This window comes from Cicer arietinum, chromosome 8 (assembly GCF_000331145.2).
Source record: "Cicer arietinum cultivar CDC Frontier isolate Library 1 chromosome 8, Cicar.CDCFrontier_v2.0, whole genome shotgun sequence".
Classification (NCBI taxonomy): domain Eukaryota; kingdom Viridiplantae; phylum Streptophyta; class Magnoliopsida; order Fabales; family Fabaceae; genus Cicer; species Cicer arietinum.
In genome coordinates, this window is record NC_021167.2 from 1,358,040 (window position 1) to 1,382,904 (window position 24,865).

At 30.6% G+C, this 24,865-nt stretch overlaps 4 protein-coding genes across 7 annotated transcripts; 1 reads left to right on the forward strand and 3 right to left on the reverse strand.

Annotated features, from left to right (window-relative positions):
• Positions 1-293: 293 nt before the first annotated feature.
• LOC101504438 (dynamin-related protein 5A-like) lies at positions 294-5,633 on the reverse strand. The gene is made up of 16 exons (XM_004511457.4): positions 5,124-5,633; positions 4,967-5,030; positions 4,673-4,780; positions 4,294-4,395; positions 4,112-4,162; positions 3,959-4,020; positions 3,585-3,675; positions 3,358-3,422; positions 3,074-3,268; positions 2,824-2,943; positions 2,592-2,662; positions 2,217-2,442; positions 1,594-1,644; positions 981-1,209; positions 745-884; positions 294-638 (listed from the first exon to the last, which is right to left on the reverse strand). Exons 1-16 carry the CDS (start codon positions 5,250-5,252, stop codon positions 510-512), a joined length of 1,833 nt encoding a protein of 610 aa, XP_004511514.1. The 5' UTR covers positions 5,253-5,633; the 3' UTR covers positions 294-509.
• A 641-nt stretch (positions 5,634-6,274) lies between these two features.
• On the reverse strand, positions 6,275-10,284 carry LOC101504754 (UDP-glucose 4-epimerase GEPI48). Of its 2 annotated transcripts, none has more exons than XM_004511458.4 (9): positions 9,780-10,284; positions 9,102-9,151; positions 8,857-8,992; positions 8,327-8,428; positions 7,904-8,131; positions 7,608-7,686; positions 7,378-7,460; positions 7,039-7,130; positions 6,275-6,720 (listed from the first exon to the last, which is right to left on the reverse strand). In XM_004511458.4, the coding sequence occupies exons 1-9, from the start codon at positions 10,089-10,091 to the stop codon at positions 6,627-6,629; spliced, it is 1,176 nt and encodes a 391-aa protein (XP_004511515.1). In that variant the 5' UTR covers positions 10,092-10,284; the 3' UTR covers positions 6,275-6,626. The 2 variants fall into 2 exon arrangements, with proteins under 2 accessions (XP_004511515.1, XP_073220369.1); XM_073364268.1 differs by having other exon boundaries at positions 6,275-6,739; positions 9,780-10,265.
• A 4,470-nt stretch (positions 10,285-14,754) lies between these two features.
• LOC101505078 (putative RING-H2 finger protein ATL21A) lies at positions 14,755-16,409 on the reverse strand. The gene is made up of 2 exons (XM_004511459.3): positions 15,343-16,409; positions 14,755-15,260 (listed from the first exon to the last, which is right to left on the reverse strand). The coding sequence occupies exons 1-2, from the start codon at positions 16,088-16,090 to the stop codon at positions 14,839-14,841; spliced, it is 1,170 nt and encodes a 389-aa protein (XP_004511516.1). The 5' UTR covers positions 16,091-16,409; the 3' UTR covers positions 14,755-14,838.
• An 867-nt stretch (positions 16,410-17,276) lies between these two features.
• Positions 17,277-21,751, forward strand: LOC101505398 (uncharacterized). Of its 3 annotated transcripts, none has more exons than XM_004511460.4 (6): positions 17,277-17,436; positions 17,629-17,744; positions 19,032-19,190; positions 19,783-20,043; positions 20,531-21,205; positions 21,385-21,751. In XM_004511460.4, exons 2-6 carry the CDS (start codon positions 17,631-17,633, stop codon positions 21,472-21,474), a joined length of 1,299 nt encoding a protein of 432 aa, XP_004511517.1. In that variant the 5' UTR covers positions 17,277-17,436; positions 17,629-17,630; the 3' UTR covers positions 21,475-21,751. The 3 variants fall into 3 exon arrangements, with proteins under 3 accessions (XP_004511517.1, XP_027193393.1, XP_027193394.1); XM_027337592.2 differs by having other exon boundaries at positions 17,287-17,444; XM_027337593.2 differs by lacking the exon at positions 17,277-17,436 and adding an exon at positions 18,031-18,181 and having other exon boundaries at positions 17,623-17,744.
• Positions 21,752-24,865: the final 3,114 nt, after the last annotated feature.

Genomic DNA, 24,865 nt, shown 5'->3' on the forward strand with positions numbered 1-24,865 from the left:
AATAGATTTATTTAAAATTCTTAAAAAAAATATTTAGCAATGAATATATTAATGGCTATAAGAAGTATATATGAATTTCTGGAGAATATGTTTATTTCTTTATTATTTTTTTCATTACACGACGTGCAGTCGTGCATGATGACATTTTATCCACAAATGCAATTTTTAAAAAGAAGTGCTAACATGTTAAAAATGCTATAATTTATACCCATAGTTGTATGGAAATTAGAAGTCAGAAATTTTATAAAAGTGCTAGTATCTTGCATTATACAAGTTTATGAAACAAAGTAAAATACAACTTTAGAATCTAACTCATTTTATTGGGTGAACATTTTATTTTACAATTAGAAAATACAACTTTCAAAAAGATGATAAATACACGTTTTGCATGACTATGCAAAACCCAAAACAAAAAGAAGATAAAATAGAGATATATAGACATGAAGATAACACATGAAATAGAAATAGAAGCAACCCTGTTCTCTAAATATAAACTTGACGGAAGACATCTACTTAGACCAAGCAGCAGAATCAATCTCCGATTGCGCACTCCGGTATAACTCAAGCCTCTTTGCAATGGCACTACGTCTTTCCATTACCGCAGGATCCTCATTCAGTAATGATGATAGACGCTTGGACTTCAAATATACATTTATTTACACTATCAGTGTTTGAATTATTTTGAAAATGTCAAAACTAAATGAAAATAAAACCAAAATATATAGACATATTTATAATTCTCACCTCAAATTTTCCAATTTCAATGAAGAAATGATCGAGCAGGCTTCGTTTGGCTTCCCGCACTTGACAATAAACAATTGACTTCGGAATCAAATGCCGCAAACTTGCACAAACCATATTGACATAAGACAAAACTGTTGTTCCTGTTTATAGACAATTACAAACTGAGAGTTAGACTCTTTCAACTCATTTCCAACATTTACAAGCTTAAGTTTGGGAGTGCATTTTGTAGATTTTACCAATTCTCCTAAGATATGAATCATTATATCTATCAAAAATTGAATGTGTAGGATTGCCACCCTTGTCAACATCTTGAGGAAGTCTCCGAAAGAAATCAACTGTCAGATAGCTACACTCCATATCAACCAGCTGTAGAGTTGACTTTTTGCTTTCCTCCCTCATTCGATCTAGCGAATCAGAAGCTGCATTTGTGACCTCAACCCGCAGACCAGGATATTGCTTCAATTCCTGTGAGTCAACCAAATCAACACACCATATAAATCAGCTGCTATAAGAACTCCACTCCAGATAACTAAGGAAATGGATACGAAATTGATTGCAAATCTAAGTATGTGAAAAATGAAATCCAATAAAACTCCTGAGTGTCATAATTTAAGCATAATCAGGCTGTACATTCTACACTGAAGATTCAGTATGCAATCAAAAATCAAGACAGAGAGGCTACAGGTTTTTGGACCCAAGCTGCAGAATTAACACAACGAAATGAACCTTGACCACAAGAATAAACATGACAAAATGAAAGCACCGAATAGCACCAATCCTATTTAAGTCAAACATAGCAGCAAAAGTTAGTACAACAGAATCTAAATTTTAGCATTTTCGGGAGTTTACCAGAGTCTGACTGATAGCTTTGTGAATCAGATCCTTCAATAAGGAATGAACCTGGAAGCGTTCAATTGAAAATGACATATTAATAAACATGAAAGCTTAGATCAGAAAAGATAAAAAATAAATTAACTATGATAGAAACAACGAATAATTATAAAACACCAAATGCATAAACTTTCCCATTTGAAGGCTTTTTTGACCAGGTGGAAGTTGATGGAAAGGTTTTTTAACCAGTAAGAAGGCTTAAACACCAACTTAAATTCCATGGAAAAAATTGCACTTACATATTTTATTATTTCTACACCATCCTTGAAAAAAGTGCACTTAAGTTAATCTTTGTCATATTGTATGCTATGATGCTTATAATGAGACAGCTAAGTGATACCCAATCAGTACAACAATTAACCGTCTCGTTATAAGTATCATAACATACAGCAAGACAAGGATTTTCTAACTTTGATCTCCCTATCTCTATGTTTTTCTCTCTTCATTCTAAACATCACTAAAATGCACATTTTTTTCTAAACATCGGCAGGAAAAGCATATATTTCAATGTACAAATAGCACAAAGTAAATGACTTGAGCAATAGGACACTTAAGTTATATCATTGTTCTCCTATTTATACCGCATCAACAGCTGCCTCGGCAGGGCCCCTGATACTAGTCAGAGAAGATTCAATGAGGCGGCGGTATCCTTGTTCTGGAGCAATTAGATGAGGTTGATACCCATCGGCTTCTGTAATAAGTTTCCTTATATTTTCCACTGAAAGCTGCTTATCAAACTGCAACCTTTTTAGAGCAGCAGGGAGCTGATTGTCAAAGACATTATAAATTTTATCACCTCCAGGCCGCCTGTAGTAGATTGACAAATTACTAATATTAGCTTGAGAAAATGAAAAAATACAAGGATAATAAAAAATATAAGCACAGAAAAAGGGATAGAGCACAAACAAAACTATTTTTCCAAAAAAATGCATAGAAAAAAAAGAGGACACACTTACACGCCATCAAGATGTTCTTTAAATATTTGATCAAAGGTGCGGCATATTTCCATGATTGCATACAATTTTCCCTGCACGTGATCTCTATCATAAATCAATTTGCTGAAATGATGATTTCTTGCAATCTTGGAATAGAAAACAAGACCTATTTCTAAAGTTTAATCAATATAGTAGTAAAATGTTTTGAAATTGAATAATTCAAATTGGTTGAGATTTTGAAGAGCAAAATTACCCCATCATCAGCTGCAATAGGCTTTCCTAAACGACTCAGTTCAGCTTCAAGTTCAGCGATTGTTTTGCTAATAAGTGATTGAATGCCTGGAATTTTGGCCTTGATTACTGCCTCCAAATGCTGAGGTATTAAGTAGTACGATTTAGTCACAGACAAGTAACAAAAAATAATTACGAATTAAAAAAATTAAAAAAAAAAGTTATGTTTCATTCAGTTGATGTTCGTCATGGATAAATTGTTATTTCTGTACCTTTGAAAGCATCTTAGCAAGGTGCTCAGAACCCATTCTATGAGCAAGATGTTTATATTCAGGGGTATTGGAAAAATACTCGCGTTCGCTACGCCTAGCAGCAATCATATCAACATTTTTGTTAATATCTGCTTGTGATCTATTGACAACACCAACCCAGGGATACTTTAACCTATAAGCTCTCCCCTCCAGCATCTGAATTAAACAAAAATGATTGACATTAAATGAATTATCGTCATCTAATTGCACGATCTTCTATCAGAACTAAAAAATGATTGACTTACTTCAACAGCATCAGTACCCTTATCCATAAGATCAATCTTTGTCAAGACTCCAATTGTCCTTTCACCTTAAAATTTGAAATCAGTGTACATAGAGTTAGTACTTTGATGAACACCAACAGAATATTTATTACACCAACAGAATATTTATTTCAAGCTGTTCAAATAAATCAAATTGTTCAACTGCTAGAATTTGCTTGAAATTACGAAGCCTAAAGTAATGAATTTACCGGTGGGGTCAACTTCACGAGAGATTTTAATTGCATCCGATGTCGCAAGATCTTGATTGGCTGGTGTAATAGCCAAAATTATACAGTTTGGCTGCAGATTAACATCATCAAATAAGCAAACCATATTTTATAAAATGCAGAAACGATTACAAGCATGTAAGCCTGGAAAGTAGTCTCATCAGAAATATTCTGCAAAAATTAAACACGGCCAGATTTTTGTGTGCAAAGCAGCCATATTTGCAGATTCAAATTTATAGCGTTGCAAATTAAGATTATAACAGCTATATCATACAAGTTGCAGGTAGAGAAGCAAAATGTAATATGATGGATCGACAATTTGTTACTTAGGTTTCCTCTTAGAGAAAGGGAAGTACCTTCTCAATGTAGGAGCGAACCATATTCTCAATGTCATGGACAATACTATCTGGTTGACCCTCTGCATGTTACAAAACCATCTGTTAGCATATCTCTCTTGCCGTCACAAAACACTTGACAAGAAAAACTTTCCAATTTGTTACAGTACTTACCTACAGCCACCTTTGTAAGGCCAGGAAGATCAATGAGTGTCAAGTTAACAACTGCAAAGGTCCAAAATTAATTAAGTCGAAAAAATTGGACAAAATAAAAAACAAATAATTCATGCCACAATTTTACACAGCATTGTTTTCTAGCTGAAACAGAAGATATATAATAGACAATTCATACACACCGTTGGGGGAATATATACTGAGATGAATAGGCACAGTTGAAATCTGTTTTGTTCGTCCGGTCTCTCTATCAGTTTCATCTTGAATCTCTTTCCTCACATCACCTACACAAATTAAAATATCATTACAATTAATAATAATTGAAACAGTCCAACATTTAACAATAGAATAGTGATAAAAAATAATGAAAGATAGGCAAATGCTAAAATGTGAGGTTTTGTTTTGTAAAAAGTTGTAGATAGCAAAAGTAAGCTAGCTGATAACAGATAATAAGCTAGCAGAGCGAATTGGAAGTTCTTGAATAAGCTACCAACATAAGCTATAAACTAACGGTTTAACCTTGACAAATAGAGCTAAAAGTTGATGGATGAGGAAAACTACCAAAATCAGTGAACCTTTTCCTAGGAAGGTGCAGAAACTCTGCATAGTCTCTGCTTCCCTCATCAATCTTGTGAAGCTGCAAAATAAGAGGCCTCCTTGTAACAATACCTGCAAAAAAATTTGCATGCACCTCATCAAAACAAAAGGTTTGTCATTGCGATTGTGAACCAAACATAGACCTCATTTGACCGTGATTCTCCGAAAAATAGCAAGGACAGTGATTTGATTTATTAAAACCTTGCATGCAATGCAACTAATTAGAGTTTATGAATATTTCAAAGCTATTAATATTACCTGATCCACGAGGTAAGAAATCCTTTCCAACAACACTCTCCAATACAGAGGATTTTCCGGAACTCTGAAATTAAATTAAGTTAAATTATTAAGTAGTTGAATAATTATGATGATAGAATAACGGTGTGGTTTTGAAATGAGTTAAACGGAAAGAAACCTGGCCACCAACGACGGCGATAGAGGGGAGAGAGTCCCATAGAGTTGGTAAAGCAGTGGCTTCACCGTAGTCACCTAAAGCGGTGCAAGCTCTCTGTATTTTGTTCACTAAGGATATTAGATTCTCCATTTGCACTTTATTATTACTAATTTCAACTTCAAGGCAAGAGTTTGTGGAATTTGCTTTGTTTGCAAAATTCAAATGAGGAGACAAAATAACTACTCTTTTGAGTGATGCTATATTAATAATAAATTATTGCTCAACCGCAAATTTTCGACTCGTGAGATTTTAACTTGCTTTCTATTTACTTGTCAATTTTAATTTTCTTACATGGTGGTGATTCTGATGATAAGTAGTAAAAACATTTCTGGACCGTTAGACATTCTTCCCAAAAATTACTATCACCTTTTTATTTTGTTGTTTTTTTTATAAATTTTTTTCGTTAAAAGAAAAAGCTATCAACACTAATAGATCACATCTAATGAAATCAGTTAGACTCTTACTTAATAAAGTGTGACGCAATGATGTAGGAAATGCTTTCTTATTTTTCTAAACCTTTCAATATTTAAATTTGAATTTTCCATTAGATGATTGTGAATGTGATTTGTCACTGCGTTGTTATGTGAAAAAGGTTTATTTGCTCGTTGCTTGTCCACTCTGGATAACGTTGCCGGTTATTATACCGTTGGGCTTTTTTTGGAAAAGAAATAATAGACTCGATTATCTTAAATCTCTTCGCGCTTTTACATTTACACCACCAGCCTAATAAAAATGGTAGAACCTCCAATTAGAGGGAAAAACACCCAACAATTCATTATAAAATTGATGTGGTCTGGGATAATTAATCCCATTTGGATTTCTTTTTACTGCTTTGGCTCATTTTTTGTCATCCAAGTTCCAAACATTGAAATTAGGTCTCAATGACAATTTAACACTAATTTTTCAATCGTAGTTTGAAAAGTTAGGTCTTTGACTATACAAACTAAACGGTTGTTTACCGATCCAAAAAAGACAAAAGTTTGTTTAACAAAATGTTTCTGATTAAAGAAAGGTCTATTGTCGTCATGACCAGCAAATACGAACAGTAGAGAATTAATTCAAATTTTCATACAATGTTTGGTAGTGCTAAATTTAGAAAATTTAATCAGATGTAATGCGGTAAGAGTACCTGTAAGTCATCATAATATCATCAATAAAATGTAGTTTAGATTTACAAAACAGGACACCGTCATGTTCATGCAGAACATGAGAGAATCCTTACATAGTAATACTAACACCTATAGCCTGTAAACTAAAGTAAATCACTACTTATTATTTATATCTGTAGGCTGTTACTCGAAATTACAATGATACAAGTACTTTGTCACCTTATAATCGCTATAAGAAAAAGAGCTTCAGAGAAAATTAAATTCACAGGACCTATGGTAATTGGTGTGTGGTAAGAGTTCAGAAAAGAACCCAAACTAATAACATCTATGGTATATTTAGTAGTAATTATCAAGGTTAATCTGTGGAATCCTGAGATCCATAGCCGTAAGGATTTTTGCTAGCCCAATTCCATTGATCACGGCACATTTCATCAATTCCATATTTTGCCCTGCCACATCAGATAAATTCTTTACAGAATAATTTAAAGGGCAAGGAGAAAGAAGAACTCCACCAAGCATTAAGATAAAAATGTTTCATAACAGAAGAGTTGGAAATTTGATAAAACATTTATCACTGTGAAAATGTTTCACAACAGAACAGTTGCAAATTTGAAGAGAAGATGATGTACATGCAAGTATTTCTTTATGAACAAGCATTTATCTAGTCAGGATACTTAAGAAGAAAATGATGACTATAGTAGTAACAGGATGATGCCCAGTCCAAACCAGTTAGATATCCATTTGAAAGCAAATAAAATAAGACTTACTTCCAGTTAAGTTCTTTTTCAGCTTTTTTTGTTGAGGCATAAACAATTTCGGCATCACCAGGTCTACGGTCAGCCATCACAAGTGGAATTTTCTGAAAAACATAAATAATCATGAGACTTACTATTCATGCACTGAAAATTTGTTCAGTCCAATATCCAATTTACTAATATTAAATAAGTAACACATAAAGATTATCTTAGCAAAATTTTCAGAACAGCTCACCCCGAGAAGAAATAAAAGCATGCCAGCAACATTTTCATTTAAAAATGATATTAAAGTTGACAGGAAGGATAAAGGTGAGATATAGGGGACCAGGAAAAAAAACATGAGTCTGTTACCTTTCCAGATGCCTCTTCAAAAGCTCTAACCATCTCCAGAACTGATGTTCCCTTTCCTGTCCCCAAGTTACAAACGTCACAACCTGTATACACACACCATGAATATTAAAAACATAAATTTTAGTACAAAATTTATACCACATTACGACTGCCTCGGAATTTTCCAAATACTAACCCAGGAAAGTAGTAGAAGATAAGATAACGATAAATTTGGAAAATTGGAATAGTACCTATATCAGCTTCTTCTAGTTTAAGCAATGCGGCAATGTGCCCATCTGCTAAATCAACAACATGAATGTAATCCCGAACCTGAGAATAAGGTAAGAACCATCCAGTAAGATCTATGGTAAAGAAATCAAAGGTAGATACATCTTCAGAACCTCCAATGTGGGCAAGTAGTTTATTCAAGAAATTTTTTAACAGGGCAATACAGATGGGATGACATAGAGAAATGATGTTGGACTTCATACAACTTTCCTCTCCAAGGAAAATCTCAATGCAAAAGTTGAAGTCAGTAATAACATACCCCGGTGCCATCAATTGTATTATAATCATTTCCATATACTGTCAGTGCAGGCCGTCTGCCAACCGCAACTTGCTGAATAAACGGCATGAGATTGTTTGGAATTCCACGAGGATCCTCCCCAATATAACCACTAGGGTGTGCACCCACTGGGTTGAAGTATCTCAATAACATTATTTTCCAATCTGGCTCAGAACGATGGACATCACGACAAATTTCTTCAATGGTGAGCTGAATGAGAAACATCTTATTAGATATAATTGCAATTTGCAACATTCCAAGACAAACAACATTTCTAATAATTATTTATATTCAAGATCTCTTTTCTTCAGCTAAAAGGAGAAATTCGTTTGAACAAACAGTTTTGAAGAATTTGAAGGAATCTTCCTTAAATAATCCATCAACTTCAAAATGATATAATCATACCTTGGTTCGTCCATATGGGTTCATTGCTGACAGAGGAAACTCTTCTGTACATGGAACCTCCTTTGGCCAACCATATACAGTGGCTGAAGATGAGAACACAAGCTGAAATCATTCAAATAAATATAAAATCAGCGGAATAATAAAAATGCATCATGAACGAAATAAAATGCATATCCAAACTCCACTCACAAGACACTTCAAGGTTGTGATGTGCCTACAAACAAAGGTAATCTAAGGTTTTGGTACTTTATCACTGTCACAAATAAATAACCGCTGCGGCAAAAGCAATAACTAGAGACCATAAATATTCACTCATGGCTGTAAGAGCCCAATTACTTCACTGAAATTTAAATAATCAACAAGCAATATTTAGGCAATTCAATTGGTTACATGTATATATTGTATCCCAAGCAATAAGAAGGAGCTCTGCATAAAACATTGTAGTGCCATAGAAGTCTGATAATATTAAAACTGTTCTCTCCATGCAGCATAAGTCTATCATGCAGGCCCAAAAGCAAGAAGGAACTTACCTTCTTGCATCCATGAGCAGCCATGACTTCTAATAAAGTGATTGTCCCAATCAAATTGTTGTTGTAGTAGAGTAACGGTTTCTGCACACTTTCACCTACTGCTTTCATTCCAGCAAAATGTATGACTGCATCAAACCTACAATAAAAGAATAAAAATCGATAAGAAACATAATCAAGTACTACTATCACTACTAAAAAACTAAAATTATAGAGAGAAAATAAAAAGTTTGTGTCATAGTCCTTACTTTGTAGAAGCAAAAATTTGCTCTAGTGCAGCCCTGTCACGGAGGTCTACCTGCAGTGGCCAAAATGTAATTAAAACTGTCAGTCAAAACTATAATAAATAAACAAACAGCAAATATGCTAGCTAACTACACTTAGTCGACCATCGTGAAATTAAGTAATCAAAAGCGCTTTCTTCACGCACGTGTTCACAATACTAGTAAATAAATATGCACACCGGATTTCAAATACTAGTAAATCAATATTAATCATAATTAATTAAAAAATTACGCATATAACTAATTGCAAATCTACAACAGTTATAAAAATTAAACTCAAGTTAAATTAACATCACATAAAGCTCTAAACAAAATTTGGATCTGTCAACAAAACAAAAACAAGCTGTGCTTCGACTGTTCGACAATTCATCATGAACTTTTCGAATGAATTCAAAACTGGTGGAACACTATTCCAATTATTCTTTAAAAAAAACACGAGACGAAATAAAGCACAGAATACTTTAGCTTTATGAACTAAAGTAATTACAAAAATTGCACAAATCAAGTATAAACAAATTGCAAAATTCGAAACAGCAAGAACAGATTGTTAAACCTAAATCAACAAATTATCAATTTCTAAACAAAAAATTATGCAACTGCGACGAATCGAAATTGAGCAAAAACGCGTAACGGAAAGAGCACCTTATGAAAGTTAAGGTTATTCCCAAATTCTGCGGCGAGTTCCTTGACTCTGTGAATAGCAACTTCGGATGAATTATCAAGGTTATCAACAACGACGGTTTTGAAACCACCGAGCAAAAGCTGAAGAACGGTGTGGCTACCGATGTAACCGGCTCCACCGGTAACGAGAACAGTTTTGTTAAGCATGGTAGAACCGTTTTGAGTTTGGAATGAAACGTTATTAGCGTGAGAGAGAAAACGAGAGGAGTTTAAATAGGACGGTGAAGAAGAAGGGAAAGCGTTGGTATTACTGATGCTGACGCGCGATGCCATTTTCGAAGGAGGCGAGAATTCTGTGACACGTTCCGAAAGTTGTGTGATTCTTAGTTATGGTAAATTCTTATTCTTATAAAACTTTAATACTTTAATGGCATTTGGAATTTGATGAATGGGTTTGTGCGAATATTTATGGAGGGAGTAACAGATAAGCCACGTGGATTTCCAGTGAGTTCGGTTTCTGAATTTTCTTTCTTCACTTGTTTTGCTTTCTTTTCTTTGTGTAGTATAATCATAATCATGTCGACATCAGTCTCATGAACTTTCTTAAGCTGTCACTTTTTTAAATAGATTCGGTTTATCATTGGTTTGGTTAAACCCAATAAATGCATTGGGATGGTGACAATTTAAATTTTTTATTATTTTTATACTAGTTACATTACTAAAAAAATTATTTTAAAATAAATATCATTTACAAATTTTAATATAATTTTAATTATTTTTTTAAATTGTTTTTAATGATTATTATATATAAATTTTATTATACTTTATATTAAAAATAGAAAATAATTAACTAATAATAAAATAATTTATTTTTCTTAATTATTAAATTTTTTAATATATAAATCTTAAATGATATGTATAATATTAATATATTAGAGATTTAAATAAATTAAAATTTTATATTCAAACACCTACTAGCATGTACAATGGCTTTTTTTTTTATTTAATAGACACCATGACCAATGAGGTAATTCATTTGGAGTTTCTTTATTTAATAAACACATCCACCAATTAAATACTTAGTTTAACATTAATAATACTGAAAACTAATGACGGATCTTCTTGATAACGGAAAAGGACCATGACATTTCTTTTATTTTTTTTATTTTTTATATATATAATAATAATAATATATTATCAACAATTTTGCATTTTTCCTCTCAAAATATATATTTCTCTTCTCTCATATTTTTCCTCAATTTATTCTCATTCTCTTAAAATTTATACTAATAAAATATAAAAATTAATACAACAAATTCTATATATAGATAAGTTACTTCTGAATGATATAACTAATTTCGAACAAACTATAACACTCTAGTTGTCAACTTAACTATTAACCGTTAGCAAACTTCTATATGTTGTTTACCATTGATATATGATATAGTGTGATACTATTTTTTAATTGTAAATTGTTTTAATTAATATTATATCTTTTTAGGAGCAATATGATGTTTAAACATAAGAAAATTGATACATTTTTTCAAGAAAAAAGTTTTTGATAAAGATAAAAATCGTAAGATATATTTTATTTGATTGAATTGTGTGAAGTTCTAAAAACTTGTGTGAATTGTTTGACTTGTAAAAATTATAAAACTTGTTATAATTGAAATTATAACTTTTGCAACTTGTCTACTATGCATGAATTGTGTGAAACTATAAAAAAAATTATATAACTTTTAAGAATTTCAATTATAATATTTTAGTTAATACTCGTCGCTCTCCGGTTCTCCCAATATTTTGTGCAAGATCGCCGATAACTATTAAGAGAAATATAACTCTATAACTTTTTTCTTTCCTCAAATTTTGCATACCCAACTTAATATATAATATTAAAAATATATATTATTAAAATGTATGTATTATTTGTTTATTAATAATTTTTTTTGGAAGTACTAGGTTAAAATAATTGAGTACTTAATAAATATTAATATTAAAAAAGTTATAAATAATATATAATTACGAAATTCATTTAAATATTTAAATAAATTTATCATGCGAAGCTTAGAGATTAACTTGTAAAACAATTGATATAAAAACTTACAAAACTAGATTGGGTAAAATTTTGTTAGTAAATTATATTTTACTATATATTAAGATATTATTTACGGTGACTAATTAATATTATATGCGTGTATGTATAAAGAGATTAGGAAAACATTTGAAAAAAGTGTTTTTTAATTAATCCATATTTATAAATTTTAACAATAAAATCTTGAGGCTCTCTGTTATAATGCAGTAATTTTTTGTATAAATAAAATTAAAATTTTCATTTTTTAATGTTAATCAAACACAACACTTTCTTGATATGCACTCTTGTATAGTTATTAATTAAATTCTAAAATAAATATATAATTTGTATATTTTTTAGGATATATTTTATAACAAATTAAAATAAGATAAGTAAATATTTGTCATGCTTACTTATTGTTGTTAAAGGGAATATATAAATAATAAAAAGTTTAGATTGATTTATATTAAAAGTTGTACCTTCAATATTTTAAAAGTTTAAATCTTTATGTTTTTAATAACAAAACATATATAGTCAAAATTGTGGTTAATCTTTTATATCTTAATACACAAAATTGTGGTTAATGTCTTTGAAAATATACACAGTTTTGATCTATGCATATTCATGCATTTTTTTATAAGAACAATTAATATTTGTATTATTTTGTCCAATGCATATATTGATTATCAGAATATTACTTTAGATAATCAACGCATGCACTAATTGTGCTTTTTAGAATTTGCATAATGTTTAGGTTTAAATCCGCGGATGACAATGAACATATGACAATTAATTTAATCTATAATGTGTGATATTTATATATATATATATATATTTCATATAATTTTATTTATACATTTGTCTATAAGATCGTGACTCATGAAAAAGATAAAAAAGGAAAGAGTAATAATATGTCTAAGAATTTAATTAATATTTTCTAATATTAAAAAAATTATTGAATAAAATTTTTATAAAATATATTGAGCAAAATTTTACTAATTTTTATCTAACAAAAAGTCTTAATTAAAAATAATATAATAGTTTTGTAATCTTATTACGATATTTTTTAATTCAAAACTTCATTTAAAAACTCTCAAATAATTTAGAAACATGTAAGTAACTTAAGAATTATTTTTTTTCAAAGTGAACATATATTAATTTTATCAATAAAAGTTAATTTAATTGATAAAAATTTAATTTATCTATTATATAATAATATAAATTCAACATTTGTTGCGGTGTAAAGACTTACGTTATTTGAATCTTGAATCTACTCATATAAGGAAGAACTTCCAGAAATTCAATTTATTTAATTTTTTATTTATAAAAAATAAAAAACAATTGATCTTAAAAAAAAATAGTAATATTATATCACCGCCCAAATGCCGTTTGGAATTACGTCTTCATCTCGTCTCGTGACACGGTATGAATATAGGTTTCGTGCGGTGGCCAGTTGCGATTGGAGTAAATGATCTGTGCTGGTTTATCTATACCTACTTTTCTTCTTTTTAATTGGTAATTTTTTTATTTTTTTAAATCACAGTTTATGTCATAAAAAGTTGTCAATTCATTCACTCAATCTTTTCTCTTCGCGCCAAGTTTCATATAAAGAGCGGTGGTTTGGCTAATTTGGGATTATAAGAATTAATGAGTAATAGCACTAGTTCTTAATACGGTAACCGGCAATTAATATATATTTTTCACATAAAAATAAACTTTATTTATACTAAAATAAAATTATACAATTAGATTTGATGATTTAAAAAAATAAAAAATAGATTAATTACATAAGCCAATGAAAATAGTAAACAATTTTTTTAATTATAATAATTTAAATAAATGTTTTTTATGATTAATAGTAAAAAATAATGCAAACCTCATAGTACTTTATATCATGATCTATTTTATTTTATTTTTAAATTGTTAGTGTCCATTTATATGATTATTTACATAAATAATCTAACCACTTGTATTCACAAATTATATATACCATTGACTTAACATAAACTTTTATGGCATTATTCTTTTAATAAACAAAAAGATGACTTAAAATATTGATTTATGTCATTTCCGAATTTCTTCTTTTGTGAAATCTAATTTCCTTTTTTTATGACAATAAATTATCTTTTTAAAGTTCATCCAACAAGATTGATGAAAAATTTGAATAAAAATAATTTAATATATATATATATATATATATATATATATATATTACTCATTTTAAAGATTAAATTAAGCACCTTATCTTATCAAAAAATAAAATAAAATTAAAGAACGTTAACCCATAACAAACTTATACCAAAAATATTTAATTGATTTTACAACAACATGATATGTTGTAAGTTGTGACCCACCTTATTTTTTATTTTATTGTGACCACAACACAACCGCAACTATATACCACATTATTTATCATATATATTGTAATCCTTCTTTATATACAATAATTATTGTTATAAAATTTATAATTAAGCAGAGGACATATCTTATTTGGAGATGGAGAGTGTTGACCATCCCAATTTTTTTCCTTCTTAATAAAGTATATGCACATAGCACATACAACATGCACAAACCTCATTTTGTATTCAGAACCCAACCTAATGTTTTGGAATAGCTCAAGGTGGAGTTGGTCTTAACTAATATACATAGGTCTAATATTGTTTGGCCTACCGACTATTTAGTATCAATATTAAAACATTAGTCAATCCTAATTTCAATAGTTAAAAGCAAATAAAAACAAATATCACGATGTTAAATTCGTTGGTAAAAAACATTATATTTCCTTTGTCATAAAATATAAACAAAATTGATTTTAAAAAATGATGTAATTTAATCTAAATTTTAAATAAATCTACATCAATTTGTACTTACATTTTGGGAGATATGGGGTATATAGGTTCATTTTATTCAATTTGATACATTGAATGTAGTTTCATTTTTACAAATACATTGAATTAACATAACATAAATCCAAATGAAGGCAACAAAATGACAAAAAACCAAACCACATCACTCGGGCAAATTTCGACATAAAGGGCAAGTAGCATTCATCTTGAGCCACACATCTATACAATCAGCATGAAAATAATGATTACATTGGGGCATACTCCTTAATGTCTCCATGGGCTTGTACTCACTAAGACATATGGAGCAAACATTGTCAATGGACTTAGGTAATTGTCCACTCTCAGCTACCTGAATCTTTGGATAATATTCTTCTATTCTTGATCGATCAAGCCCAAACACAAACCAAGGGGGTTCCCCGTTATTTGATTCTATGTTCGTAATTGTTTGATTTTGTTGGATATGGTTTTGCCTTCTATCTTTACATATGGATACAATTACCCATATGAAGAATAGAGCTCCAGATATTCCCCACACTACTGGAAAAAAGTACATATTTTTGTGCCTTGGATTTGAAGGATTTCCACCTACATAATTAAAATTCTAATATGAATGAGGCTTTGAAGTATTGTGCAAATTAAACAAAAATATATAAATATATGTATATACCTGGTTGATTAAAATCATTGTAGTCGTAACAAGTAACATCAAGACCCGTATCCGTTTCAAATCCACAAAATTGGTCTGCTGCACAGTCACATAGAGGTTTATTCCATCTCAACAAAATATCAGAGTAAAGTCCTTCCATGATTACTCGTGGTTCACTAGAATTATCTTTCACCGGAACCATAGCAAAACCAATTTCACGACACGATCTATTAATCCATAAATCAATAGGCGATTGTAAAGTATACATGATAGTATATTTCTCATTGCTTAGACAAGGTATAATAAAATCATCATCATGAATCATTGGTTCCTTTGTAAAACCTGTACAATTGACAAATGTAACATTTTCATAGTTACTATGATATGTGTTGTCCAATTGAAAAGGTGAATCATTGTTAAGGAATATGTTTTGAAGGAACCGTTTAGGTGGACATTCATTGGGATCGTTGACCCAAACTCTTCGTCTCTCAAGGGAAATAAATTTGACTACAAATTCTCTTGAATTTGATAGTGTAAGTAAAGCTTGATTCTTATTGTTGCAAAAAATTTCAAATCCTGGGTACCCACATCGATCACTTTGATTATTGGTAAAATGATTTTCTTCTCTTAATAAAAAAGGGAACTCAAAAAGTTGTTGTAATTCAGAGTTTCCACAATATCTTTTGTCACAAGCTGGAATTGTGCTTCTTGTTGAGTGAAAAAGAAAAAATACTATGGAAAATAAGAAAGAAAATTTCAAGGTAGACATTAGATATGAGAAGAATGCATGTGAATCAATAATTTGAAATATTTATTGTCTAATGTCTAGTACTATAGTTCATTTAGTCTAGGAAATAGGAATAGTGAATGTGCTAATATTGGATGAGACAAAAATTTCGTGTAATCCAATAATTGTTGTAATCCTAGTGTTACTCGTCCAATACTAGTTTCCTTGTGTGTAAAATTTGGATTATATATGTGGTCACTTTCATTTCTATGAAGTTCTTTGACTACGACGAAAAAACATGAAAACAACAAGTCCAAATATTCTCAGGCCTTTGGTTATATTGGACCTGCCTTTGCGCGGCAGCCCGGGAGAACGGAATTTATTTTAGAGATCTCGAATATGATAAATGTTGATAACCTGTTTTTTATTACATTTTTTGAACTTCTCTAAATTATATTTTTACGATCATTTTTGTTCATTTTTTTTATAGACAAATGTCAGTATAATTAAGATATATATTAGAGGGAGAGGACAATGTTAGTACTAGGGATGAAACATATAATTGAAAGCCCCATTTGCTTCACTACATTATTTTCTTGACAAAAAACAATGGACCATATGATTAATGGGGATACCCACCCAATGGATATGTTAGCCCAAGTAGACTATATGAAACGGGCCAATAGCCCAATGGACTATATGTTGGCCCATGCACAGTTACAACATTGCTTCTTCACAAAAAATTGCATCTTCTTTAATCCTAGAGATATTCAACAACACAAAGAAAAGAATCTTCGCAACAATAAGTATGCAAGCAACATTGAGGGGATATAATTGAATGAAATGTGCGTATCAATTTTATTAAGATGGTTTATCAAATTCCCAATAAGTCATTAAGACTATGACAAATTTATTGTAAAATCAAACATGTATTACATAAAATTATTCGTGGATTAAATATTCTAAAAATTCAAAAATGTCAAGTGAACTACCATATAAAATTGCAAACAATTGTATAAAATTAAGGAATATTTACTTAACAAAATATTCAGTAATTTTATATTTTTAATGTAAATTTAAATAAAATTTTAACATTATTTTTTGAATCATAATTTGGAGGGGAAATCGTAATTTCACCGGAAAATAGCGGTAGTGACAAGTCATATATATGGCGGGAAAATGTCCGTATGGTCCTTACTCCACCTCATCCCTTATATAAATCCCTAAGTTCTTCTATTCACAAAACGCAGTGCTTTGCTCTATACTCCAAACTCTCTCTCTTTTCTCATTTCTCGCTATTGCCACTCATTTTTTCATCACCATCAACGCTTATTGATTCAGCCATTGCAGCATTCGCTTCGCTATCGCGTTTCTCTCTCAGAATTTTGGTGCGACGGTTATTTTCCATTCTCTATTTCTTTTTCAATTCATTTTCAATTTCATTTATGTTTTCGTGAATCTTAGGGTTTCATAATCAACATGATCTACGTAAGTTCCTTAGCAAAAGGACTTATTGCCCTATTCGTTTGCATTTTTTTTTTGTCTACGTCTTTAACATCTATCTATGCGTTGTAATTTAGAAATGGATCCTGAAAATCCGAAATCAGATGTAGAAATGGACAGTGCTTTTGACGATGAAGGTGAACCGGCCCTTACAATCGGCGAGTACCTTGACGAAGTTGAGGAACGGGAGCTGGTAATTTATTTTCTACACAGTTTTGTTCTATTATTAGTTTATGTATGTATCTATAATAATAATATGTGGTAATAGGTATATCTGAATCCGGCTCTTCGATATTCTTGTTTTGCTTCTCATTCGGTTGATAAACCTACTGCGAAGATAACAAAATTCATGTTATGATTATGAATTATTTGTGATATTGATTTGCTTTTGCCATTGTTACCACGTAGAATGGTATCATTACTTGCGGTTCTTTATTAACCTATAATCTGAATGTGATTGCTTCATTTAATTGGACTAGCTGTGTTTCAATTGATTGGACTGTGAGACTATTTGCTCGATCGGAATGTTACTTTTGGGTTGGCAATTTTGTTGAGGCACAAGTTGGTTTTGTGAGATTCCATCTATCTTATTTAAATTGAACCAGAGACAACAATTGGATGTATATGTAGGTTAGTTTCCTACTTTTTGTGTTAAACCTTGATATTGTGAATTCTAATTTTTAGTCGGATGAGAGCAAGGAAAATCCAATATGAAGCCTATATAATCACTCTGGTGTTTCATGTGTGTGTTTTGTGTACTGCTTAATTACTTGCAAAATGTAAATTACGTTTCAAGTGCATTTTGAACATTTTTTTGTTCCTCTTTCTTGCTTGTCATTTGTGTTAATAACCTAGTAATTTAGAGGAGAATAAAACTGAACGAAAAATTGGTATTTAAGCTGATGAACGGGTGCATTTGAAATTAAATGAGATTATCCAATCATTTGTTATGACTTTTATCATGTTTGTGTGAAGCAAAAAAATACCTTTATCATGTTATGGACTATAAATTGGGATAGACATGCTTTTGATGACGTTACTGTAAAATGGTGAGTGGTTTTCCTACATCTTTTCAATTGCTAGAAAAAACAAGCCTTTACAATCACGTGAAATGAATTCTATTTGTTGACTTTTGCTTGTATAATCTTCAATTATCACAATAGTTTGTTCTTGAACTTTGTTTCTAGTATGATATGGTTTTTAGTATTAGAACAGTTGTGCTTGTGAAGTATACTACAATTTGGTGTATGATTCACATGTAAATTGAAAGTATCCCCTTCTTTGTCTGCACTTTTCTCTATTGAAAAGACGCTGCATTTCCAGATTCAAGCTTTATGAGAAGCAACTGCAATCTGGCATAAGCTGTATTACTTAATTGGTTATACTGCTGTTGTGTTTGGTTCTTTTTTACACACAATTTTGCCAGTTTAAAATGTTTACACTGAATGATTTATTGTTCTTTTTTTTATTCAAATTGTAGGAAGCTGATTTAGTTTTGGGAGGTGATGATGGCAAGGAGTGTACCTATAGCAAAGGTTACATGAAAAGGCAGGCAATTTTCTCTTGCATCACCTGCACCCCTGATGGGAATGCTGGAGTTTGTACTGCTTGCTCATTGTCTTGCCACGATGGTCATCAGGTAGTTATTTTCTTATAATTCCAAAGAATTTTTTATTGAATTACTAAAGTGTATCAATTTTGCTGTTTGATTGCGAGTGTGAGAGTAATACACATAACTGCAGTTAAATCATTTATTTTGAGGACAGTGGGCGTTTTGAAAAGAAATTTATGTTCTTGTGCATTTTTTTAAAGAACGTGCTAGATTTTGGTGTCATTTTTTTTACTATTTACTACTTTTTGTAATTTCCTCTAGTCTATCTTGATTCTTGTGCCTTTTCCTACAATATTCAGTTATAGATTTGCTTTGCACTCAACATATCTGACCTGTTGTCTTTGCCTGGCGTGATTTTATTGGACATATAATGATGTTGGTACTGATTGACTTTGTCTGAAATAACTGAAGTTTTATTTTGCCAAAATATTGTTGCCTGAATATAAATCCAGTTCATTGTTGTCGATGGTGGACGAAAGAATATGGCCAAAAGCCAAAAATGTGTCATATAAACATGCCATTGCAGCCTATGGCACCACCATGGTGGCCATTCTTTCACAAATTTCCTGTGGCGGACCATACTAATAACCTTCGATATCATTATTGCTATGTTGTGCAGATTGTGGAACTATGGACAAAAAGAAACTTCAGGTGTGATTGTGGAAATTCAAAGTTTGGTGAATTTTACTGCAAGATTTCCCCAAATAAAGATGTTGAGAATGTTGAGAATTTGTACAATCACAACTTTAAAGGTTCATATTGCACATGTGGCCGCCCTTATCCAGATCCAGATGCTGAAGAGCAAATAGAGATGATACAGTGTTGTCTGTGTGAGGACTGGTTTCACGAGGAGCATCTTGGTCTTGAATCTTCTGATGAGGTTGGTAATTGGTATTATGAAATTATCGTTTAATATATTTAGTTTTCTCTACACCATTTTATATTGTGCATTAATTTTTCAGACTTGAGTGAGATTTGAATGCATTTCCGGAACATAAAAAATGTAGCACTTTTATGAAGAGTTACCAGGCTGTATTAACTTTACCACTACGATCATTTCATGTTGACTACATTCCACATATCTCTGAAAGTTACTAAGGAATGTCTATTAGGATAATAAACTTATAGGATGCCCTTTTTTTCTTTTTATGTTACGAATGCTGAATGTTCTGCTGAACTTAATAGATTGACTACCCTTCAGTACATTTTGATGTGGCCACGAACAAGTAATCTTTAGGTTAAATAATGTTGATGGAAAAGTAGAAACGATACTCAAGCTTGAAAGAACTTACAACTTAAAACATTTTTTAAAACTAAATAATTTGATTTATGCCATTGATTCAAAGTGATTTTTGCCATTGATTCAGATTCCCAGAGATGATGAAGGTGAGCCGCTTTATGAAGATTTCATATGTAAGGCATGCTCTGAAGTATGTTTCTTTCTGAAATTATATCCTGAAGTAATATGGGTGGCTGGGAAGCAGCCAAATGCTACTGTTCAAGTTAGTAGCAAGGACAAGGGTATTTTGGAAGACAAGCCTTCAACTTGTGGGTCTGAAAAGCCATTGGGTGATACTTCATATAATTCTCCTAAAATTGATGAGGCAAAAGCTTCTGTTGATTCTGAATCTATATCTGATGGGAAGGTTCTGCCTCAGGGAGGAAGTTGTAATAGCAGTACAGCTGTAAATAAATGCACAGAAGGCACCGATCTGCATGTTGATTGTCTCCTTGGTGTGAACATCATTGCTGCTTCCCCAGTTATACATGGTAAACCACTGTTCCTTTCCAAGAGTTGGCGAGATGCTCTATGCAAATGCAACAATTGTGTGGCGTATTACCATCAGAAAAGGATTGCTTTTCTACTTGACAAGGATGACTCAATTGTGGAGTATGAGAAAATGGCCAAGCAAAAAAGAGAAGAAAAGTTGCAGCAACAGGAGGGTGCTGAGTTAAGTTTCTTTAGTAAACTTGGACATGTAGAGAAAGTCGAGATCTTGAAGGGCATTGAAGAGATGAAGGATGGACTTCGTACTTTCCTGGTATGTTCTTTGTATTGCGTAGATATCCTGTATTGTATTTGTTCATTAGATATGTCACCATTTAAACAATAGAAAAGTTGCACGGTTGTTTTAAGAAATGAGATGGATGCATTTGTCATGACTTTGTTTGATTACTTTAATTTGCTGTTTGATTGATTATATGTTATGTTTCATGACAGGAGTCCGCTGACTCGTCCAAGCCAATTACTGCTGCTGATGTCCATCAGTTTTTTGATGACATTAAGAATAAGCGTCGCCGCGTACAGTGAGACTCTGTTGTGTTGGTAGTTTTTTTTTTTATAAAAAAAGGCGTGTTGGTCTTAACTTTCAAACTGTCGAGTTTATTTGTGTAGTCTGATGTTCACAAGTTAAGATATTCACATTACAATGCTATGCTTGTATTAACTTTTTGACTTGGTGGACTCTGTACTTAGGCTCCTTTAAGTTAACTTACGTTTTACAGACACACTTCTTGACTTATTCTTAATGTTGAATATTTTTAATGTCTTGAAAGTTCTTATATATTTTCACAAGTTGTTAATGTCAGTATTGGTGAGTTGTTAAACTGTCGTAACAAAGCATTTTCGTTTACTTTTTTAAGACAATGTTTGCCATTTCAAAATTTGTAAAAATATCCCTAAAACCAAATCCAGTTTTGGTCGTTAATTTCTTGTTTGGAAGATATTAATGCTACGATACTCTTATCAAACACGACCAAATATTTTGTATTCGAAGCTCTTGACGATTTTTGGTTCAATCGGCTCAGTTGGACTTGGTGTGATTTTCAAAATACTAGTTAAAACAGAAATAATGTTTTGTACCTAAATTGTTATGTCAGTGGTTGTATACGATTTAAGCTTATGAATTGAATCAAATCGTTTGCAAATTTGAATTGAGTAGAATCTAAGCTGAAAAAAGTCGTAAGCTCAAACATCCAATGTAATAATCAATTTTATCAAATATTCAAATAGACTTTACTAAACCAAGTTAGACTGAACTTCACTCATTGACTACCCTTTGCATGGCATACTTCCTTAAGTCACGCTGAAGCCTGAAGTTGTCACATTTGGCTGGGAACGACGAGTTGGAATAATGTCTCGTTTCTGTAAATTTCGTGAGAGCTTGCTAACACTATTTTTTAAGGTGAGGTAGTGGATTAGGATTTCTATCTTTGAGGCTTCTATTTTTTTTTTTTTTTTTTATATTTTTTTAATTAATTATTCTCTTTCATCTAAATAATTTTTATTATTTAATTTCAATTATATCAATTTTCCTCCAAAATAAACTTCACCCACCGTCAAAATAGAGAATCTATTTTCCCTAATCTCTGGTTTCGTTCTACCTATTGACTCTGGATTCTTGAACTGTTCCCGAACACAACACGAAGGTTATCTATGTCAAGTCAACAAACACTTTAAGACGCAGACAACGACAAAAGTAGTAAGTTTGGTGGATTCTATTCGCGTCAGGGGTAGATTGTGAGCATGTGGATCAACAGTTCGTCAAGCCTGTGAAATTATTAAACTACTCATGCCTACCTAAACTACCTAGTTGTCATCTTGCTCTAATTGGTTTTTTTTCCTTGGCCATGACTTGGGAAATATGACGTTTAAAAACGTTATAAAAATTTTACCTGATTTTTTTATCAATTTAGATCATGCAATTTTTCTATAAAAAATATTTGGATGATATACTGCCAAACAAATTTAATCTGGGAAATAAAAGGAAGATTATTTTAATTAAAAATAATATTACACATCTTTTAGTCCAAGCTGTCACATTATGTTTTGGATTATATGATTTTCTTTTATGTTGCCTGATGTCATCATGACTTGTGGTAGATGCAAGCGAGCTGTGTGCATAAATGATATCAAGGCGCACTGACACTTGTTATATACGAGGAGGTGGATGATGATACCGATCAATTATAAATATCATTAGGTATATCGATATCTATGCATATGTAATGTGAGCTATTGCATTAGCAGTTTAGAAGACTAAATTGATAAATCTCTATTAGTACAATTTAAGAATCAACTTAAATATTTACTCTCACCTAAATTATGTATTTAATTGTTTTTTTTTTTTAGTTTTCTTTATGTTTTCTCCATTAGAGAATTTATTTGGGGCGTGTTGCAACTAAATGTAAGTATTTCTTCTAACAAATAATTAAATTCGAATTCATTGTATTATGAAAGTCTAACCCTTTCCATTGATCATTTAATGGTTTAATTTAATTAATTGAGAGTATCACTTTATTATAATACAACACTATAGTCACATCAATTTACCTCACATTTGAGTTGCCTGAGTGCTTTTAGATTTTCTTAATTAAAATAAAAAGTAAATCAAAATAAATTAAAAGGTAAAATTAATTTAGAGTCTTTATCTTCATTCGTTTAACTATTTAACTATTATTTTATTATTCGACTAACCAAATCCTAATTCTAAAATCTTAAACTACAATAAGAATAGTTTACTATTCATCTTTATTTTTTCTATTGAATCTTAAAGATACGTTTTTCATTGAATCTTAAAGATACGGTGGTTCATAATCGTCCCTTGATATATAGGTATGCTAGAATATTGTGTAAGATTTTGATTATTCGATTAAATACTAACAAAAATATGATGCTCTAACTCAAACTAGGAAATACCTTAGAATTAATTTAAAATTGCAAATGAATTCACTTTTGTCTCTCAATAATAATATTAACAAAGAAAAAATTAGAGAAACTAAACTTAGATGAAAAAAATTAAAAGATATATTTAATTTTAATTAAGAGAAATGAAATAAAAATATCATATTACCATACAATTTACAATGACACTAGTTAAAAAAGTTAGAATAAGTATAATTTTATATTCATATAAGTGGTTGAGTAAAAAACACATATTGCTATAAGTGGCTAAAAATGAAATTAAGAGGCAGATAAACAACCGTTTAGCAATCGTTTGTGCCCATTTGAACGAAAAATGTTTCGCTTTTATAATATATAGGTAGAAATATATTTTTAATCTTTTAATTTTATCTCAATATTTACTTAAGTCTTTTAGATTTTTTTTTTTAATTTAATCATTTAAATTATATTTATTTGCATAATTAGATATATTAAATTATATATACAATCATTTAAGTTTAAAATTTTCTCGAATTACTGTAATAAAATATTAAGAATTGATCGAAATATTGCAATATTCAAACTACTTGACATATGAAGAAAGTTATATCGATCATGTAGACGAATTCTTTTTTATTAAAGATTACACATGTATTTAAATTGTTGTAGAGAAATTAAAAAATATAAATTGTTTGTAAGATTTTATGATGTTTTTTTGAATGATTTGTATGAAAGAGATATCGTTGCATCATTTCGTATAATTTCAAATGATCAATTTAAATTGAATTAGTTGTTGACGAAATTGAGATAACATATCAATTATATGAATAAAATGTAATTTACATGATCAATTTAAAATAAAATAAAATAAAATAAATTTAAGCGTTTTAAACAGAAAATAAATTAAACGTATTATATGTGTAATTTTGCCTAATATATACTACGTATTATATGGTCAAAATTATTTAAATTTGATTTATTTATTCTTTAATTTGAGTCATCAAATTTAAAATCAATAGATTGGTGAATGGTATTTTTA

Coding starts and splice junctions, on each gene's coding strand:
- LOC101504438 (XM_004511457.4), bottom strand. CDS start 5,252: ATGGAGAATCTAATATCCTTAGTGAACAAAATACAGAGAGCTTGCACC. Junction 4,163..4,293: donor CAGTATATATTCCCCCAACG/GTGTGTATGAAT, acceptor GGACCTTTGCAG/TTGTTAACTTGACACTCATT. Junction 2,443..2,591: donor AAAGAACATCTTGATGGCGT/GTAAGTGTGTCC, acceptor AATCTACTACAG/GCGGCCTGGAGGTGATAAAA.
- LOC101504754 (XM_004511458.4), bottom strand. CDS start 10,091: ATGGCATCGCGCGTCAGCATCAGTAATACCAACGCTTTCCCTTCTTCT. Junction 8,429..8,856: donor CTGCTCATGGATGCAAGAAG/GTAAGTTCCTTC, acceptor GAATGATTTCAG/CTTGTGTTCTCATCTTCAGC. Junction 7,461..7,607: donor ACTAGAAGAAGCTGATATAG/GTACTATTCCAA, acceptor GTGTGTATACAG/GTTGTGACGTTTGTAACTTG.
- LOC101505078 (XM_004511459.3), bottom strand. CDS start 16,090: ATGTCTACCTTGAAATTTTCTTTCTTATTTTCCATAGTATTTTTTCTT. Junction 15,261..15,342: donor CAATGATTTTAATCAACCAG/GTATATACATAT, acceptor TTAATTATGTAG/GTGGAAATCCTTCAAATCCA.
- LOC101505398 (XM_004511460.4), top strand. CDS start 17,631: ATGGATCCTGAAAATCCGAAATCAGATGTAGAAATGGACAGTGCTTTT. Junction 17,745..19,031: donor AAGTTGAGGAACGGGAGCTG/GTAATTTATTTT, acceptor TTCAAATTGTAG/GAAGCTGATTTAGTTTTGGG. Junction 21,206..21,384: donor ATGGACTTCGTACTTTCCTG/GTATGTTCTTTG, acceptor GTTTCATGACAG/GAGTCCGCTGACTCGTCCAA.